The sequence below is a fragment of the Dromiciops gliroides genome, chromosome 2 (assembly GCF_019393635.1).
Source record: "Dromiciops gliroides isolate mDroGli1 chromosome 2, mDroGli1.pri, whole genome shotgun sequence".
Classification (NCBI taxonomy): Eukaryota; Metazoa; Chordata; class Mammalia; order Microbiotheria; family Microbiotheriidae; genus Dromiciops; species Dromiciops gliroides.
In genome coordinates, this window is record NC_057862.1 from 660,445,580 (window position 1) to 660,466,894 (window position 21,315).

The window sequence follows — 21,315 nt, forward strand, 5'->3', positions numbered from 1 at the left end:
TGACAACACCTTCTACCTTTGAATCAGCTTCACATTCTAGCTTCAGTGGAGAAGGGGAAATCCTTCGGGATAACCAATGATGTGGGAAAAGAAAATAGAGCTTTCTGTTTAGACTTCAGGGCCTGAGCCTGGCCTGGGCCATGATGCTTCTCTAGGGAAAGGAGCCTATAAATACAGACACTGAGAAGTTTTGACATGTAATGAGAAGCCCTAAATATGATTGCAGTGAGCTTAGAGTCATATTCTGGGATGAAGATAGGAGGGACTATAATGAGGGAGGGGTTCCCCTGGTACCCTTCCCTTCTTACTGCCCTTAATAATAACATGATTTTATAGCTTTGTAATTCTTAAGCCCCTGGGATTTGCCAGTGTAACACATTCCTCATTATTTCCCATTGTAGGCAGAGTAGAAAAAGGGAGGGAGCCCAGCTCATGAGCCAGTAATTCCAGAGCCAAGGAAATATGGAAAAATTCAAGGAACATTGATCATTTGACCTGGGGAGGGGGGAATGAGACATGAAGGACAGAGATAAACCAGGACAGTTTATAGTTTTTCAAGGAGGAAAAAGGAAAAGAAAAGGAAATGTGGGTACTGGTGCTCTGGTAGAGTAATTTCAGGTTCTAGGAGATTGTATGAGACTGGGTTGCTCATAATGTATAGAGCATCCATCCCTTGTACTTCATAAATAAATACCTGGAGTGTGCCAAGCACTTTACTGGGCACTGGGAAAACAAGGACAAAAAATGATAAAGTAAACATCTTGAGAGAATGGACATTCCACTGGAGAGAACACAGAAAATTAAATCAAAAATATGTTTGGGGGGGGGCAGCTAGATGGCACAGTGGATAAAGCACTGGCCTGGACTCAGGAGGACCTGAGTTCAAATCTGGCCTCAGACACTTGACACTTACTAGCTGTGTGACCCTGGGCAAGTCATTTAACCCTCATTGACCTGCAAAACATAAAATAAAATAAATGAAATAAAAATATGTTTAAACATATACAAAGTTATTTCTGGGTGGAGGGTAGCTGGATCAGGGGATGGAATAGATTCAAGATTCCTGGAGAAAGTGGCACCTGGTATGTGATGGAGAGCAAAGAACCCCAATACTCCTAGAACTTGCCAGTGTTATACTAGTAGATGCTGAAGTACAGAGGGGAGATAATGTGGGGCTGGAGCCATGGAGCCTTGAGTTTGGATTCTTTGAGTGCTGAGCCCTTGAAATGGGGTTGAGAGGCCTGAATCTGAGAACCCACACCAGGTTCCTTGAAGACCTGTCTTTTTTTTAAACTTGTTTGTATACAGTGGGGAAGTTGAATGTGAATTGTGTTTCTTGAACCTAGGTTGTAGGTTGTCTGTGATTCAAAGAGGTATAATACAAAGGCTGCAGGAACCACAAGCATCTATAGCATGAAGTGGTTGTTAAATATATTTCTTTTCATTCCTTTTCTCCTGTGATTATAAATAAAGAAATCCATTCAATAATGCTTTGTTTGTGATATTAACTCTATTGAAACAGAACTATATCTGTCCATCCACATGTCTCTCTCTCTCTTCTCTCTAATATATATATAAAACACATCACACACATATATGTATTTAGCAATATATATACATCATGTAAATAATTATTAATATGCATTATGTATATAATGCCTACATGTAATATATACATTACATGTACTTATAATATATCTATATACCCACACAAATATATATGCACATGTATACATATATGCATTTGTGTTTGTGTGTGTATATACAATAAAAGGTGACAGTGGGGTGGGGGGAAGAAACCAAAAGCTGTAGAGATCAGGAAAGACTTCTAGTGTAAGGCTGAATTTGAACTGAAGCCTGAAGGAAACCAGGGATTATAGAAAGTGAGAGGGAGAATGGACAGGATTCCAGGCATGTGGCATCCTTGTATTTCTTGGACAATAACATCTCTGTTTATCACGTTAGGGAAAACAGGTAGACCATGGACATGTATAGAACTATTAGGTCTTTGTTCCATCAAAATCAGTCTATCTTTCTCCAGTGGCCAGCTTTAATCTTCATGAATTGGCTACACTTACATTTTATCTATTTTATTTAGAAAGTATGGAACAGCCTGTGGTGACAGGAATTCATGACATTCATCAGCAGATATGGGTCCTTCAGGGGAAGAGCCTCATAGCAACTTCTCAGAGTGATGGTGTGATTCCAGGTAAGTGACACACCTGTTCCTATGGTCTCTTCCTATGAGGCAGCTTTGTCCTTTTGGTAACCCTCCACTCTCATTTTCCATGATGACAGGTTCCAGCAGGCTTATCTTTTTAAAAATCTAATAGTATTTTATTTTTTTCCAGGTTACATGTAAAGGCAGTTTTTCAACATTTTTTATAAAATTTTGAGCTCCAAATTTTTCTGCATCCTCTCCCTTCTCTCCCCCTCCCTGAGACAGCAAGCAATCTGACATAGGTAATATATACATATGTATGTATACATACACAATAACCATTAAACATATTTCCCACATTAATCATCTTGCAAAAGAAGAATCAAAACAAAAGGGAAAAACAGAAAAACAACAACAAAAAAGTAGAAACAGTATGGTTCAATCTGCATTCAGATTTCACAGTTCTTTTTCTGGATGTGGAGAACATTTTCCATCATGAGTCCCTTTGGAATTGCCTTGGATCATTGCACTGCTGAGAAGAGCCAAAGTCTATCACAGGCTGATCATCACATAATGTAGCTGTTACTGTGTACAATGTTATCCCGGTTCTGCTCATCTCACTCAGCATCAGTCCACTCAAGTGCTTCCCGAGGTTTTTCTGAAATCTGCCTGCTCATTGTTTCTTACAGTACAATAGTATTCCATTACGTTTATATACCACAACTTATTCAGCTATTTCCCACAATTGAATGGACATCCCTCAATTTTCAATTCTTTGCCACCACAGAATAGAGCTGTTATAAATATTTTGTACACGTGGGTTCCTTTTCCTTCCTTTTTTATGATCCTTTTTGAGATATATCCCCTAGTAGTGGCATTACTGGGTTGAAAGGGCATACACAGTCCCATAGCTCTTTGGACATAGTTCCAAATTTTCTCTCAGAATGACTTGGATCAGTGCACAACATCCATCAACAATACATTAGTGATTCCAGTTTTTCCACATCTTCTCCACATTTAGATTACTTTCCTTTTTTGTTGTATTACGCTAATCTGATAGGTGTGGAGATGGTACCTGAGAGTTTTTTAATTCACATTTTTTTTTTTTAGTGAGGCAATTGGGGTTAAGTGACTTGCCCAGGTCACACAGCTAGATAAGTGTTTAAGTGTCTGAGGCCGGATTTGAACTCAGGTACTCCTGATTCCAGGCTGGTGCTCGATCCACTGTGCCATCTAGCTGCCCCAATTCACTTTTTCTAATCAATTATGATTTAGAGACTTTTTATTGAGATAGCTTTGATTTCTTCATCTGAAAACTGCCTGTTCATAATCCTTTGACTATTTTTCAATTGGGGAATGACTTGCATTCTAATAAATTTTATCTACTTCTCTATACATTTTAGAAATGTGCCTTAATCAGAAATACTGCCTGTAAAATAACTGTTTCCCAGCTTTCCCAGTGGACTTTTCAATTCCAGTAATGTTTTGGGAAGTTATTGTCTTCTAGGTCTGTACCTATAATGATTGTGTGGTGTGTGTGTGTGTGTGTGTGTGAGAGAGAGAGAAGGAGAGAGAGGAAGAGAGAGAAGAGAGAGAGAGAGAGAAGAAAGGGAGAGAGGACAGATAGTGCAGATACAGACATATAGAGACACAGAGAGTGACAGAGAGCGAAGGAAAGTGGACAAGCAAATGAGGAAAAGAGACAGAGACAGACTGAAAGAGAGAGACAGAGAGACAGAATCCAAAAGATAGAAATAAAAACAGACAGAAAGAGAAAGAGGCAGACAGATAATGGGTTTACCTTGGTTATAGTCAAAGAATACTTTCTTGAGAGAACAAAAAAGAGGGAGGAAAGAACAATGCATTGAAGAATTGAAAAAAGTTTGGATTGGTTGACCTATAACTGTTAGTCCTGAGACATCACTTTGGAGAATTCTAATGCCAGAGGAAAAATTAGGAGAGAAGGGTGAAAAGGGAGGGTAAAAGAAGGAGGAAAAGAAGAAGAAAGAAAATAGAATGTAGCAAACCCTCCCCTCTACCTCCCTCAACCAAGTAGGCTGTGGTGTTACCATATTTGGTCAGAGAAGCTTACCCTGAATGCTGTCCCTTTTCATTCAAGAAACAATTGCTCTTCCTGCAGTACCCCTGAATGAGTATAATACACTTTAGCATCTTCTCACATGATTCTCACCAACATCCCTTTAAGTTAGACAGGGCACGCATTACATACCTCATTTTGCAACTGAAGGAAAACTAAGGCCCAAAGGAAACTAAGTGGTATAATCTACGGTCACCAAATGAGAAAGTAATTGAGATGGGCCTGAAGCTCAGTTCTCCCGCCCTTGGAGGAGGGCTGGGTACTCCCTGCCTCCATGGTGAAGTCATCAGGTGCAGGTATCTTGGAATCTATGAGATTCTAAGTCTGTGTCTGGTTTTCCTTAGCAACCTTCCTGGTGGGGGGGGGGAATGCTTTTCCTACTCTCTTATTGCACCTGGTGCAGGTAATAGTCCCTTGATTAATATAATGCATGAGATGTTTATATAGTCTCCTTAGTGGAGAGGATTGAGAATGGAGAGAGAGGAAGCATTGAAGAGGTCAATCTCTTTTGTGTCCTTTAGGCATCTAGAGGGTCTATGGAGATGAGATCTAAGATGGGAACCTGTAAGGGAGGCATTGCTAAGGCAGGGACCATTCTTGCTAGGGGAGGCAAAAAGTGAAGAAACATGAGGTTCAGGCTACTAGTGACCCAGTTTTTGGAATCTCCAGAATTAGGGCTGCACAAGAGAGATGCCCAGGAACCCATGCCATCCTCCTTAGTCTCTGTGCTTTGGGTAGAAGGGACCTTAAAGGAGCTCAGTTCCTAGGTCCTGGGTCTTGATCTATGGTCCTTTTCTGGGTCTGATATGTCAATTCATCCTGTCTCCTTGTTTTCTTAGTAAAACTCGATATACTACCATGCAGAAGTACAGACTCCCTTGAGGGAAACAAAGGGAATCCTATTTATATAGGAATAAAGGACCATCTCCTTTGTCTATCCTGTGTGGAGAGTGAAGGACATGCCATATTAAAGCTGGAGGTGAGTTTCATAGAGTCATAGTACTTTGGAATTGGAAGCCATGTTGGTGATTGCTTATTTGCATCAATATGAAAACAAATTTCTTCTACAACATCCCTGGCTAGCTTCCTCTTGAAGACCTCTGGTGATGGGGAACTCACTATTCTTTGGAAGCACTGTAATTGTTAGGAAGTTATTCTTATATCTGCCTCTTGGCAGCTTTAGAATCTTTCCTTTGATCTTCCCTTTGGCACCAAATACAAGTGTAATTGCTTTTTTTGTTGTGATAACCCTTCAAAAACTCAGAAAGAGTTATTTTTTCTTAAGTAATTTCTCCATGGAAGAAGTGCCACTTGTTCTTCCTTTAGTTAATCTAGCCCTCACAACTTGTCTTCTTGAATAGCATTCATTTATTTCTTTCTTTAAATTACATTTTTTCAATTATAAATAGAAGCAAAATAAACAGTTTATATGTTTCCACTTTTAATTCTATATTAGGTAGATGAGGCTTGCAACTTTTTGATTGCAAGAACTGCTGCAGGGACCTAGAGTCATTTCCCAAACCTCAGGGTGTCCTGGGTGTTATGATTTAATGAGGGCAGTTTCTTCACTCACCTGGCCTTTTCCCTGGTCCATATATAACCCCAGGCCAACTTGATAATTAACCAGACAGCAAGACTTTGTGTGCAGTTGGTTGCTAGCTCTGACGAGCCTGCATCTCTCCCCAACTTGGACTGCCACCACTCAAGGTTTCATCCTGGTTCCCCACTGGGGTAGGAATCCAAATCTCCCCTTAGTTCTTGCATTTACCCCTGTAGACTCCCCCTTCCCACCCAGCCATTAAGCCTGCTCACCAGACCTTGATCTTAGTTCCAGAAGATGCCATCACTGCATGTGATTGGAGACTTGTGGGGTAAGTTTCTCTGGCTCAGCCTGCCTGGGGCTGGATCTGTGTTGGCATGATTGTGGGGCTGGACTCCACTTCCAGCTCATCTTCCCCTCCTGCCAAACTTCCAAGCTGTCTTTGGTTGGAAAATAATCTCAGCCATCTTTTTGTAGGTTCTGCTACTCCAAGAGTTGTTTTCTGGCTGTGTTTGGAGTTTATACTCATTTCTAACTTATATTGAATTGCATGAGTTTTGGGGGGGGAGGGAGGGAGGAAGAGAACTTGGAACACAAAGTTTTTAAGAATTGATGTCAAAATTTGTTTTTACATGTAATTTGGAAAATAAAATTCTAAACAACAAAACCCCCCCCTCAATTTCTCTGTTCATTTTCCTTAGTGTTTCTTACCAATCAGGTATTGTACTCATCAGTGCTCTTCATGCCTTTCTTCTTTATTCTTCATTACCCCTTTTGCTTCCCTATTTTGTTCCTGTTTTTTTTTCTTTGATAGGTCCCAAGTGAATTAATGGGGGCAGGAAGTGAGTTTTGTTAGACAATTCCACCTTTTCTTCCTAATTGGGATTATTTCTCTTTGTGTCATGATAATGCCATTGTTGAGACCTTCCCATTCTTCCTGGATAGTACTTTAATTCCACCTATCCTTTCTCTGAACCCTTTGGAGTCTACTGTCCCCAAATCTAGGAGGCACTTCTGCCCAGCTTTTCTGTCTCAAATTTCAAGAAGGAACAATAATGTTCCCCTAAGCTTGCCAGCAATCATATTTTAATAACCAGTCCTTCATTCCTTTTTGGTGAGAATTACATGCAGAATGACCATCCCATCACTGCTTCCTCTGCCTTTTGAAGAATGATGTTGTTATTAAGGCAAAATAAAGAAGGACTATTAGCTACTCTGCTGTTGGTAAAGAAAGTGCTCCAGCTGGAGTCTAGAGAACTGAGGCTGTGACATGTCTTAGATATCACCATGTAGTTAAATCTTCTCTGTTCTCTCTTTTTCATTGCTGAGATTCATCTCTTTGGAAGAGAATTATCCTTTTACCAAAGAGGATCTGTGATCCCCTCCACTTGTGTCCTCCCTCTAGTGAGGTAGACTACACAGTATTTCTGCCTAGTGTTTCTGAGTGACTCTTCCCTGCCCTCCCATAAGCAAAGTCTTCATGGATGGACAAAGCCTCCTCTCCCCTCTCTGCATGAGGTGGATGGGGGAGCCCTATTCACTGGCTTTCTTCCCTCATTCCCAGGGTGTTCCCACTAATAGGCTTTTTCTTCCTGTGCCTCAGGACAAGGACATAATGGAGCTGTACCATTCAGAGAAGACTCAGAAACCTTTTGTCTTTTACCAAAAAAAGACTGGAAGTACCTCTACCCTTGAGTCAGCTGCCTTTCCTGGCTGGTTCATCTGCACCTCCAATAACATGGGAAAACCTGTCAAGATGACCAAAGACTTGGGTCAACAAAATAACACGGCCTTCCTTTTAAAGAATATCCTGGGGTCTCATGTGGAGTCTTAGGGCAGGGAATGCCTACCCTATCTGTACAGTTTTGCCATTCCCCAAAGTCCTTTCCAATAATGTTAATTTATTTTTATCCTCATAGCATCTCTGAGCTAGTCTAAGTTGTTACTCATCCCAATTTTACAAATGAGAAAACCAAGGTTATTGAAGCATATGACTTGTTCTAAGGTCACGCAATTGGTTGGTGAATGGCACAGCTCAGAGTTGAATCAGGCCTCATGCAATCCTATCCATAGGTATTTGAATCCCATATGTCTTGGGTAGCCCTTCCTATTCTCACAACTGATACCTGAGCTATGCTGATCTGTCTTCTTCCTGTATCTTTTCATACCTTGCTCCTTCTAAGTTTCTAGAGTCTTCCTTGGGCTGTTTTCTCCTGAACCTGAAGCCCACTCCAACAGTTGAGACTCCTAGATCATCCCAGATTCATGTCTATTTCCCCCTGCAGTGTATGGATATTTACTGATATTTGGTTTTTTATCTCTGGTAATTTCTTCCACTGTCCTTGGCATCTGTGACAATGGAATTCCTTGGGGGATAGCCAGGGGAATGGAGTTTCTTTTCCATGCCCCAAAACAGTTTTCTTAGGCACCAACTTTCACCACACACTTTAGAATATATCCATGCTCAGTGACATGATTAGAGAGTTATATTTTTAGATTTGGAAGGAATTTTAGAGGTCATTTAGTCTAGAGCCTGGCAAACTGCCAAGTGGCACCAAGTTAGATTAAAATGTAATTGGGAATGTTTAACAAAATAAATAAAAGTATAATATGGTTTTTTTGGTTCAGTTGTGTCTGATTATTTTTGAGTCACTTTGGGGTTTTCTTTGCAAAGATACTGGAGTGGTTTGCCATTTCCTTCTACAACTCATTTTACAGATGAGGAACTGAGGCCAACAGGATTAGGTGACTTGCCCAGGGTCTCACTACTAGTCAGTATCTGAGGCCGTATTTGGACTCAGGAAGATGAGTCTTACTGTAGGCGTGGAGCTTTATCCACTGTGCTACTTAGCTATATCTCTTTGGTTTATACCTATAAATGTGTGTGTATTTTCTCTAATTAGACTGTAACTTTATTTAGGCCTGGGCCCATTTCAATTTTGTATTTATATCTCTAGCACCTAGCATAACACATGAATTCTGGTAGCTCTTTCATAAATATATCATTGTTATGGTGGTTGTGATAGTGAGTACCTGGGGCTTTCAGCATCTCTATTCCCAAACTCAGCTACAAAGCCTGTTTCATTCTAAACCCCTAAATGCTCTCCAGAATGGTTGGATGAGTTCACAACTCCACCAGGGCCATCCTGGGAGAGAGACTGACTTTAGATGGCAGTTCCTGGAAATTCGGTGGTCTGTTTTTATGGAGAAGTACTCTGAGGAAAATGTTTCCTGGAATCAGATATTTTCATGTTCATGTTCATGATCTCCTCCTCCTTCTTCTTCTTGTTCCTACTCCTCTTCCAACTTCTCCTCCTCCTCCTCCTCCTCCTCCTCCTTCTTCTTTGAATATTATATGATGTTCCCCAATTACATACAAAACCTATTTTTAATATTTTTTTAAAATTTGAGGTCCAAATTCTCTCCCACCCTCTTTCTCTTCCCTCTTCCCTCTATGAGATGTGTATAGAATTCGATACAATTTATATGTGTGTAATCGTACAAAGCATATTTCCATAGTAGTTATGTTGTGAATGAAAACATAAACAAAAACAAAACAAAGCAAAAGAGGAAGTGAAAATATCATGCTTCAATTTGCATTCAGACTCTATCAGCTCTTTCTCTGGAGATGGATAGCATTTTTCATCATTAGTCCATCAGAATTGTCTTAGATCATTGTATTGCTAAGAATAGCAAAGTCCTTCACAGTTGATCATCATATAACATTGCTGTTGTTGTATACAATCTTTTCCTGGTTCTGCTCACTTCACTCTGTATCAGTTCATATAAGTCTTTCTAGGCTTTTCTGAAGTCATCCTGCTTTGCATTTCTTATAGCACAATAGTATTCCATCAGAATCATATACCACCACTTCCTCAAATGATGGACATCCTCTCAATTTCTAATTCTTTGACACCACAAAAAGAGCTAATATAAATATTTTTGTATCTTTTTCCCTTTTTTTCTTTATATCTTTGGTATACAGATATAGTATTGGTATTGCTAGATTGCTAGCTATTTTGGGCATAGTTACAAATTGCTCTCCAGAATGGTTGGATGAGTTCACAACTCCACCAACAATGCATTAGTGTCCCAATTTTCCCCCATCCCCTCCAGCATTTAGAAATTAGCCACATCCACATCCTAGCTTGGACTAGAATCTAGGTCTTTTGACTCCTAATCTTTCCATTGAGCTCCCTGAAATCTCTGAGTTAGGACATTGTAAAGCATTGCACAACAGGACATGAGAGTCTGTGCAGAGCCAGATGGCCTGGGTATGGGTGAAGCCTACAGCTCCCATTGCAGACAGTATTCCAATTCATCCAAGGTGTGACCAGATCATTAGCTAGTCCCGGGACTAGCTAGGTCTTGGTACAAAAGTCAAAATTCTATTCTATTCTAATCAATTGAATTTTCTTCAAATCAAGAAACATTTACAAAATTCCAAGAAGAGGCAGGGTGACATAGTGAATAGAGAACTGGCTTCAGTAAAGAAGATATGGGTTCAAGTGAGATAGAGGATTCACTGAGGACTCCTGCTCGAATTCTAATCATCAATAGTCAGTCCATCACGATTCTGTAAGGGGTAATGATTATTGGGAATTATTGCAATATATTCATCTAGCAACTCATCTTTACTCAGTCATCTAATAGTAGGTATAAGAATAAACAATGGGGGCAGCTAGGTGGCACAGTGGATGGAGCACCGGCCCTGGATTCAGGAGGACCTGAGTTCAAATCCAGCCTCAGACACTTGACACTTACTAGCTGTGTGACCCTGGGCAAGTCACTTAACCCCCATTGCCTCACCAAAAAAAAAAAAAGAATAAACAATGTATCAATCCATATTTTGTATGTTACATAGTAATATGGATTTTAATAGGAGAGCCCTATAATAGGCCTCAAAATGTAATGTCCACTACATGTTTACCAGCTATGGAGCTTATTTGGATAACTGCAAGAACACTGACATGGATGTCTCCACCCTGTTTTGCTCAGATTCCATGATCAAGTCAAGCATGGGTTGCATGGTATGGAAAGTCCTACCCCCCATATACACTTAGAGCATATCTATAGTTAGTACCATCTCCTCTTGCCTAACCTAAGGAGGAGCACATCCATCTTGTGACTATCTTGAGCAACCCTCAAGCTTCCTGTGATTGAAAGGAAGATGCATCCTTCCTTGATTCCCATTTCCATATCAACCCCAAATTCAAGCCCAGGCCACCTCCATCTGCTGCTCTCCCTCTGGAAAAGAAGACTACAACTTATCTTCTGCCACCAGGAAAGGTCTTTTCTTAAGCCCTGAGTAAGGAGCTGTCAGTTCAGCACGCCCTTATTCAGATAGGTAGATGGCTCAGTGGATAAAACACTGGACCAGGAATCAGGAAGGCCTCAGTTCTGATCTGTCCTCAGATGCTAACTCTGTGACCCTGGTAAAGTCACTTAAGCTCTGTTTCCCTTGGTTTGATCAACTGTAAAATGGGGATATTAACACCTACTTCCTAAAATTGTTATGAGGATACACAAATCAAATCAGATCTAAATAATTGGAAAAATATCAACTGCTCATGGATAGGCTGAGCTAATATAGTAAAAATGACAATACTACCTAAATTAATTTACTTATTCAGTGTCATACCAATCAGACTACCTAAAAATTATTTTATAGAGCTAGAAAAAATAATAACAAAATTCATCTGGAAAAACAAAAGGTCAAGCATATCAAGGGAAATAATGAAAAAATGCACAGGAAGGTGGGCTAGCTGTACCAAACTTGAAGCTTTACTATAAAGCAGCAGTCATCAAAACCTTTGGTACTGGCTAAGAAATAGAGTGGAGAATCAATGGAATAGGCTAGGCACAGGAGACACAGTACTAAATGACTTTAGTAATGTACTGTTTGATAAACCCAAAGACTCCAGCTTCTGGGATAGGAACTCAGTATTTGACAAAAACTGCTGGGAAAACTGGAAGGTAGTATGGCAAAAATTAGGCATAGACCAGTATCTTACACCTTATAATAAAATAAGGTTAAAATGGGTACGTGATTTAGACATAAAAGGTGATACCATAGGTAGATTAGGAGAGGAAGGAATAGTCTACCTTTCAGATCTTTGGAAAGGAGAGCAGTTTATGACCAAACAAGAGATAGAGAATATTATGAAATGCAAAATGGATGACTTTGATTACATTAAATTAAAAAGGTTTTGTATAAGCAGAAGCAATGCATCCAAAATTAGAAGGGAGGCAGAAAGCCGGGAAACAATTTTTATAGCCAGTACTTCTGATAAAGGCCTCATTTCTAAAATCTTTCAGGAACTTAATCAAATTTATAAGAATCCAAGTCATTCCCCAATTGAGAAATGGTCAAAGCATATGAACAGGCAGTTTTCTGATGAAGAAATCAATGCTATCTATTGCCATATGAAAAAAATGCTCCAAATCACTATTGATTAGAGAAATGCACATTAAAACAACTCTGAGGTACCACCTGACACCTATCAGATTGGCTAATATGACAAAAAAAGGAAAATAATAAATGTTGGAGAAGCTGTGGAAAAATTGGAACACTAATGCATTGTTGGTGCTCACCATTCTGGTGAGCAGTTTGGAATTATGCCCAAAGGGCTCTAAAGCTGTGCATACCCTTCGACTCAGCACCATTGGGTCTTTTCCCCAAAGAGATCATAAAAAAGGGAGAAGGACCCACATGTACAAAAATATTTATAGCTGCTCTTTTTGTGGTGGCAAGGAATTGGAAATCGAGGGGCTGCCTATCAGTTGGGGAATGGCTGAACAAGTTGTGGTATATGAATGTAATGGAATTCTATTATGCTGTAAGAAATGATGAGCAGGTGGAGTTCAGAGAAACCTGGAAGGACTTGCATGAACTGATGATGAGAGAGATGAGCAGAATCAGGAGAACATTATACACAGTATCATCAACATTGTGTGTTGATCAACTGTGATAGACTTGATTCTTCTCAGCAATACAACAGTACAAGATAGTTCCAAAAGCCTCATGATGGAAAATGCTCTCCAAATCCAGAAAAAAACCAACTGGAATATGGATGCAGATTGCACCATAGTATTTCTTTTGTTTTTAATGCTGTTGTTTTTCTTTTTTGAGGTTTTTCCTTTTTGCTCTGATTCTTCTCTGATAACATGACTAATGCAGAAATAGGTTTAATGTTATTGTACATATGTAACCTATATCAGATTACCTGCTGTCTTGGGGAGGGGGGAGGGAGGGGAAAATTTGAAACTAGAAATCTTATAAAAAACAAATGTTGAAAACTATCTCTACATGTAACTGGAAAATAATAAAATACTTTCATAATTAAAAATTGTTATGAGGATAAAATGAGATAATATTTTAAAGTGCTTAGCATGGTGCCTGGCACATAGTAGATACTTAAAAAATGCTTCTTTCCTTCCTTTTCTCATTGGAAACAGCCAGAGAGCCCAAGAAGGGCCACTGGGAGCTAAAGGTACTCAGCCCAGGCACTCAGGGATATAGGACACAATGATTAGACCTGGTACCCTTACATCTTTTTTCCTCTCTGTGCCTGGAAACCACTCTATCTCTGGATCCTTCTCACATTGCGATCCCCTGAGGATGGGAATGAATCCCAGCCATACTCTGGGAAGGCTGAGAAGATGGTGTTTCTTCATATAAGATTAAGCTGGATACATGGAGTCAACATGTCAATCCCTTGCCTGCCGCAGGGTGTGGGCATTTAAGGATGATGAGCTGCGTTCTGCATGGAAGCTCCTGGTCACAATTTTGCTCAAGGAGGGTTTTGGGGAGAAAGAAAAAGAAGGCATTAAGGATTCATGAAAGGAAGCACTGAAGGATGGAAGGAATGGAGGTTTTGGTAAGGTTTAGGAGGAGTGTGGCACAGAGAGAGATGGAACGATAGAAAGTTATGAGTCGGGGCAGCTAGGTGGTGCAGTGGATAGAGCACCGGCCCTGGAGTCAGGAGTACCTGGGTTAAAATCCGGCCTCAGACACTTAACACTTATTAGCTGTGTGACCCTGGGCAAGTCACTTAACCCCAATTGCCTCACTAAAAAAAAACTAAAAAAAAAAATTAAAAAAAAAAAAGAAAGTTATGAGTCCACAACCCAACTCTTGCATGCCCCTGGGCCAGAGCCCAGGGGTCTGATGCCAGGTCTGGTGGGCAATTTTGGCATGTCCAGAGTGCTGTGGAGCCTTACCCGACTCTCTCAGCCACTGGACAAGGGTCTCCCCTGGATTAGTAAGTACTCTATCATGCCTCCCTCCTCCCCTCTACTCCCTGTGCTTACCCCAGGTACCAAAATTTCCTTTTTTTCCTGGGGCAATGAGGGTTAAGTGACTTTCTTAGGGTCACACAGCTAGTAAGTGTCAAGTTTCTGAGGTCAGATTTGAACTCAGGTCCTCCTGAATCCAGGGCCGGTGCTTTATCCACTGTGCCACCTAGCTGCCCTCCAAAAATTTCCACTTACAACTCTGCTGATTATTATATAGATCCAGGGGTCAGGCAGGTGGCACAAGGTGACTGTTGTTGTTTGTCTTTTGTTCCCAAGGAGGAGCATGACATTGGGAGGTTATGGCATGACTTGCAGTGAATTGGATTTAAGTAAATGAGAGCTCTCTCCTCCAGAGCCATCTGGGTCCAGTGGCAAGATGTACATGAGGAAGACTGTAGATGGCTCCAGATGTTTAAGGCAATTGGGGTTAAGTGACTTGCTCAGAGTCACACAGCCATCAAAAATCTGTCTGAGGCTGTATATGAACTCAGGTACTCCTGATTCAGGACTAGTGTTCCATCTACTGTGTAACCTCACTGCCACCTACAAGGTGACTATCCTATTTCTATACAGTCACAGCTTTCTAATCTTGACAATGAGGGATATAGGTGGAGTCTGTGGCCAGGTAGAGCATCCTAGGATCTTTAGACTGTGTGCTCCTTGAGGGCAGGAACTGTCTTTTACCTTTCTTTGTATCCCCAGTTCTTAGCACAGAACCTGGTATGTAGCAGGTACTTAATAAATGCTTGTCTACTGTCTGACAGTACCTTTGCCAAGGTGTCCCTCCATGTTTGGACTTCACTCCCTCCTCACCTCTGGAAGGTAGTATCCCTAACTTCTTCTAAGGCTCATTTTAAGTTCCACCTCCTAAATCTTTCTGTTCCTGATCCTTCCAGCTGCTAGTGTGACCCTCATAATTATCATATATGTATGTATATATGTATACACACAGATATGTATACATATATTGTTTTCATTTCAGTAAGATGTAAGGTCCTTGAGGGAAGGTATTCGGTTTTGGGTTTTGTACATTAAACAAAACAAAACAAACAAATCCCTTTTTATTCCCAATGTCTGGCATGTAGTAGATGTTTAATACATGCTTTTTAAATAAAGGAATAATATAGTTGGCCAATGCCAGATCTATCAATCCATCATTAAAGCAGCTTAAGTCCCTTTTTGTATGTCCTACTATTCTCATTTCTCTATCTCTGTCCTTGAATGATATGGTGGCCTCTTTCATCCATGGGAGGAAGCTCCCTTCACAGCCCCCTTCATCCTTCCCCACATCCCTCCTTTCCCCATATCCCAGGCAAATTCACAATACTGCTGAAGAATGCATTCATATAAAGAGAACTGTCTGTGTATATTATCTTCTTTGTTTGAATCTAAGCTGTTTGAGGGCAGGCATGGAGCCTATTATATAGCAGAACTGCTTGGTGGTTGACTGGAGAGCAACAAGGATTTTTTTAAAAGCTATATTGAGGGGAATGAGGATAGCCAAAGCAGGGAAAAGTCTCTGGAAGATGGAATGAAAACCAATAAGAGACTAAAGGAGGGCTGCTCAGCTCCCATTTTGTTTATTTTCTCTAGAATGAGAATGAACTTTCCATTAGAAATAAGGGGAAACAAAGAGATCATAAAAAAGGGAAAAGAACCCGCATGTACAAAAATATAGCTGCTCTTTTTGTGGTGGCAAGGAATTGGAAATTGAGGGGCTGCCCATCAATGGGAATGGCTGAACAAGTTGTGGTATATGAATGTAATGGAATTCTATTGTGCTGTAAGAAATGATGAGCAGGAGGAGTTCAGAGAAACCTGGAAGGACTTGCACGAACTAATGATGAGTGAGATGAGCAGAACCAGAGGAACATTATACACAGTATCATCAACATTATGTGTTGATCAACTGTGATAGACTAGATTTTTCTCACCAATCCAATAGCGCAAGAAAGTTCCAAAGGACTCATGATGGAAAAGGCTCTCCAAATCCAGGAAAAAAAAAGAAGTGTGGAATATGGATGCTGATTAGACCATACTATTTCTTTTGGTTTTGGTGCTGTTGTTTTTCTGTTTTGAAGTTTTTCCTTTTTGCTCTGATTCTTCTCTTATAACATGACTAATGCAGAAATATGTTAATGTTATTATGTATACATAACCCATATCAGATTACCTGCTGTCTAGGGGAGGGGAAAAGGAAGGTAGGGAGGGAGAAAAATTTGAAATTGGTAATCTTATATAAACAAATGTTGAAAACTATCTCTACACATAACTGGAAAATAATAAAATACTTTTATTTAAAAAAAGAAATAAGAGGAAAAACGTTTAATGGAGATTAGATAGCTCAAATAAGCCAGGAGACATTTAGAGAGAGCACCTAGATACTCTTAATCCAAGTGAGCTGCCCCTTGGCATATGTGGACAAGGCACTGGATGTCACACTTGAAGGATCCTGGAGAATAGGGAGCAGTATTGTGAGCCTGGAGAAAGAATAGGCTCTGCTCTGCCAGATACAGGCCAATGAACTTGTCTTGGGTTTCTGCAAAAGTGTCGAGAGCATCATTCAAGTGACGCTTACTAAACACCTAGAGAAAGAAGTTGTGACCACAAATTGTTAGCATGGTTTTAACAAAAGCAAGTCATGACAGACTAAAGGCATTTCCTTGTTTGATGGAGTAACTGGAGTGGAAGATCAGGGAAATGCCACAGACAAAATTCAACTGAACTTGGCAAAGCAGTAAAGGATCCCATGCTATTCTTGTGGGAAAGGATAGATACTGCCTGGAGTACAGAACAAGTAGAATCTAGACGCATTCAGGATTGGTTAGATGGCTGGACTCAAAAGAGGATATTAATGGTTAGGTGGATAGAAGTGTGGAATCAGGAAGACTTAAGTTCAAATCCAGCCTCAGACATTTACTACTTGTGTGATGCTGGGCATGTCACTTAACTCTGTTTGCTTCAATTTCATCATCTATAAAATGAGCTGGAGAAAGAAATGGCAACCTATTCAAGTGTCTTTGTCAAGAAAATCCCAAATGATTTCATGAAGGGTGACAAATGATTGAAGAACAACAAATACAAAAAAAAAAAAGTGGACTTGGAAGGAACTCTCCAGTGGAGTGCCCCAGGATCTGTTCTTGACCCTGGGCTGTTTAACCATTTCATCAGTGACACATTAGATGCTTATCAAGCTTGGATATGATAACAGAGCCAAAGGGGATAGTCAATACCCAGAATTATAAAATCAGGTTTCAAATACATTTTGATATGCTAGCACATTGGTCTCATGGTAATAATATTACATATAATAGGGATATATGCAATGTGACTTAAATCACCCTAGATGGGGGGTTTCATTCAGTAAGGACTTTATTTTATTTTATTTTTGCAGGGCAATGAGGGTTAAGTGACTTGCCCAGGGTCACATAGCTAGCAAGTGTCAAGTGTCAGAGGCTGGATTTGAACTCAGGTCTTCTGAAATCCAGGGCTGTGCTTTTTATCCACTGTGCCACCTAGCTGCCCTTTCAGTAAGGACTTTAATAAGCTGGAAAATACTCATAGAAAGGAGACCCAATTCCGTGTCCTGATATTGATAGCAGTGAGGTTGACAGGCAAACACACACATAAATATACACACACACACACACACTCACACAACACATAATGTGATATGGGGATGCTTTAAGAGAGTCAACCACAGCTTCCAGGGATAGGAGGTGCTTGTCATTCTGTCCTCACACCTGGAATATGGTATTCCTTTTGTTTTTTGTTTTTTGGGGTTTTTTTACAGGGCAATGGGGGTTAAGTGACTTGCTCAGGGTCACACAGCTAGTCAGTATCAAGTGTCTGAGGTTGGATTTGAACTCAGGTCCTCCTGAATCCAGGGTTGGTGCTCTATCCACTGCGCCACTTAGCTGCCCCTTAAATGAACTTTTTTTGTGTGTGTGTGGTGAGGCAATTGGGGTTAAGTGACTTGCCTATGGTCACACAGCTAGTAAGTGTTAAGTGTCTGAGGCCGGATTTGAACTCAGGTACTCCTGACTCCAGGGCTGGTGCTCTATGCACTGCGCCACCTAGCTGCCCATTATGGTATTCCTTTTGAGGCATGAAGGAGGATGTTGATGAACTGGAAGCAGCCAGATGACCACAGCAGATAAGGGACAGGACTCAAGTCTATCCCACATGAGGATTATTTGCAGAAACTGGGAGTTTTAGCTTGGAGAAAAGAAGACAGTGGTGAAATAAGTGCCTCTAAGTATTTAAAATTCAACCCTGGGGAGAGAGTTTAGACCATTATGTTTGCCCCTGAAGACAAAGAAGAATAATGGGTACAATTTACAAAGAGGAAAATTTAAACTCAATGTCAGGAAAAAAAACTTTCCACCAATTAGAGCCATCCAAAAGTGAACTTGGTGGGGGAAACTAGGTGGTGAAGTGGATAAAGGACCGGCCCTGGATTCAGGAGGACCTGAGTTCAAATCCAGCCTCGGACACTTGACGCTTACTAGATATGTGACCCTAAGCACATCACTTAACCCTCATTGCCCCGCCCCCCCCCAAAATGAAATTGGGCTGTCTCCTGTTATGGTGGGTTCCCCCTCATTTGGGGTTTTCTTTAAAGAATGAATAATTGAGGGGGCAGCTAGATGGCGCAGTGGATAAAGCACTGGCTCTGGATTCAGAAGTACCTGAGTTCAAATCTGACCTTAGACACTTAACACTTACTAGCTGTGTGACCCTGGGCAAGTCACTTAACCCCCATTGCCCTACCAAAAAAGGATGAATAATTGGGGGGAAGCTCGGTGATACAGTGGATAAAGCACCGGCCCTGGATTCAGGAGGACCTGAGTTCAAATCTGGTCTCAGACACTTAACACCTTCTAGCTGTATGACACTGGGCAAGTCATTTAACCCTCATTGCCCCACAAAAAAAAAGAATGAATAATTGCTAAACATACTCAGTTTTTTTAAACTGGGGCAGATTAGATGGACTCTAACTTCCCTTTCATTTCTGAAATCCTATAATTCCTTCATTCACAATCTCAGCTTTTTGGCCATCACAGTAAAATATATACCCATACCTATACCTATATTTATATGTATACATATACCTATATCTATACCTATACCTATACCTATGCCTATACCCATACCCATACCCATATGTGTGTATGTATGTGTGTATAGATACATATACATATGTGTACACACACACACACACACACACATATATATAGAGAGAGAGACAGAGAGACAGAGAGACAGAGAGACAGAGAGAGAGAGAGAGAGAGAGAGAGAGAGAGAGAGAGAGAGAGAGAGAGAGAGAGGCCATGTGTACACTGTTGGGCACTGTATTTCATCAGCATCAGTCCATCCATGTGTTTGACAGAGAATTGGAGATTTCCTGGAAACCAAATCATTAAATCAGCTTTAATCCTCATCAGTCAATGAGATTTGCACTGTAACAATTTTCATTTTGGAGTAATACATCAGCCTGACTCCAGGCATTCATGACATCCATCAGCAAGTCTTGGTCCTTCAAGGGAGGACCCTCATAGCAGTTCTTGATGATGAAAGTGTGACCCCAAGTGAGTAGGAAACTTAGCCCTATTTTCTTTTTCTCTGATGCAGTCTCATGCTTTGAGTGATCCTCTCTTTAGAGTGTTCCCCAAGATATATGCTTATAGCTAAATAATTTTCCAGGGATGGCTTGGGTAGTTATTAGGCATAAATGGTGGGGGAATGGTAAAGTCTTGTACCATGCAGTGAAAGATGGTAAGGGAAGGGGTAGGCTGGCCTTTCTTAGAGTTAAACTATGTTGTTCCATGAGGACAGAGACAAAAGTTCAGTAGAACTATGTATAGGGAGGATGGAAGGGGGAGGGGAAATCAGATTGATTGATCTTTTGCAATCAAACCTGGAAGGGGTTCTAATGCCAGGATTGATGTTCCTTGTCCTTCATTCTTGAAGAAAACCATGACATCAGGTTGATGTCATAACTAGCACTGAATCAGATTTAAATGAGGGCGGGCTATTCAAAGTCACAAACCTTACTCTCTTCTCCAGAGCCATCTAGGACCAGTGACAAAATATATAGATATATAGAGATAGAGATAGATAGATGATAAATAGATATAGATATAGATAATATGATATATCTATAATATCTATCTATCTATATCTATCTATCTATCTATCTATATATATATATATATAGAGAGAGAGAGAGAGAGAGAGAGAGAGAGAGAGAGATAAGGATGATGAGGGATGGCTCCATATGTTTTAAGGCAATTGGGAATAAGTGATTTGTCCAGGGTCACAGAGCTAATAAGTGTCTGAGGTGAGATTTGAACTCAGCTCATCTTGGTTCCAGAGCCAGTGCTCTAATCCACTGTGCCACCTAGCTGCCCCTAATGTCAAGGAATTACAGGAATAATGGGTCTGGGAGGAGTGGGTAATGAGAAGAGAGGAACAGAGTGGAGTGCTGGGATGGAGCAAAAGGATTTGACTTAGGTTGCTGACATCCAGAAAAGAGGTGGGGAGCTTCCTCCATGTGGCATTCCTATAGAGGCAAACTTGGGTGGCACAATGGATAGAGCAATGAGCTTGATATTAGGAAGACCTGTGTCAGAGTCCTCCCTTAGACACTTACTTGTTCTGTCACCCTAGCCAGTCAGGTATAAATGAGGCTCTGTGAACCTCAGTTGCCTCATCTGTAAAATGAAGGGGTTGAATTTGCTGGCTTATAAGGTCTTTTATAGCTCTAAGTCTGTAACTTTGTTGTAGGAAGTTGAACTGGACCCCAAGGATCCAGGGAGTGTAGAGTGGAGATTTTTTTTTTTGGTGACGCAATTGGGGTTAAGTGACTTGCCCAGGGTCACACAGCTAGTAAGTGTTAAGTGTCTGAGGCCGGATTTGAACTCAGGTACTCCTGACTCCAGGACTGGTGCTCTATCCACTGCACCACCTAGCTGCCCCTTTTCTTGCTTTTAAGAAGAAGGACATAATGGAATTATATAATACCCAGAAGGCAGAGAAGTCTTTTGTATTTTACCAAAATGCAACTGACAGCACTTCTACCTTTGAGTCGGCTGCTTATCCTGGCTGGTTCATCTGTACTTCGGTGGAGAAGAGGAAACCCATCGGGATGACTGAGGATCTGGGAAAAGACAATATAGCTTTCTATTTAGACTTCAGGGCCTGAGCCTGGCCTGG

General features: G+C 40.7%; 1 protein-coding gene across 1 annotated transcript; it reads left to right on the top strand.

The window, feature by feature from the left end:
- Window positions 1–2,103: 2,103 nt before the first annotated feature.
- Window positions 2,104–21,304, top strand: LOC122739513 (interleukin-36 alpha-like). Its single transcript, XM_043981236.1, has 3 exons — window positions 2,104–2,209; window positions 5,099–5,238; window positions 21,095–21,304. Exons 1-3 carry the CDS (start codon window positions 2,104–2,106, stop codon window positions 21,302–21,304), a joined length of 456 nt encoding a protein of 151 aa, XP_043837171.1.
- The last annotated feature ends 11 nt before the right edge of the window (window positions 21,305–21,315 follow it).

Excerpts from the sequence above, each read along its gene's own strand:
- LOC122739513 (XM_043981236.1), top strand. The coding sequence starts at position 2,104 with ATGGAACAGCCTGTGGTGACAGGAATTCATGACATTCATCAGCAGATA. Across the intron at positions 2,210-5,098 it reads GAGTGATGGTGTGATTCCAG|TAAAACTCGATATACTACCA; the intron begins GTAAGTGACACA and ends TTGTTTTCTTAG. Across the intron at positions 5,239-21,094 it reads ATGCCATATTAAAGCTGGAG|AAGAAGGACATAATGGAATT; the intron begins GTGAGTTTCATA and ends CTTGCTTTTAAG.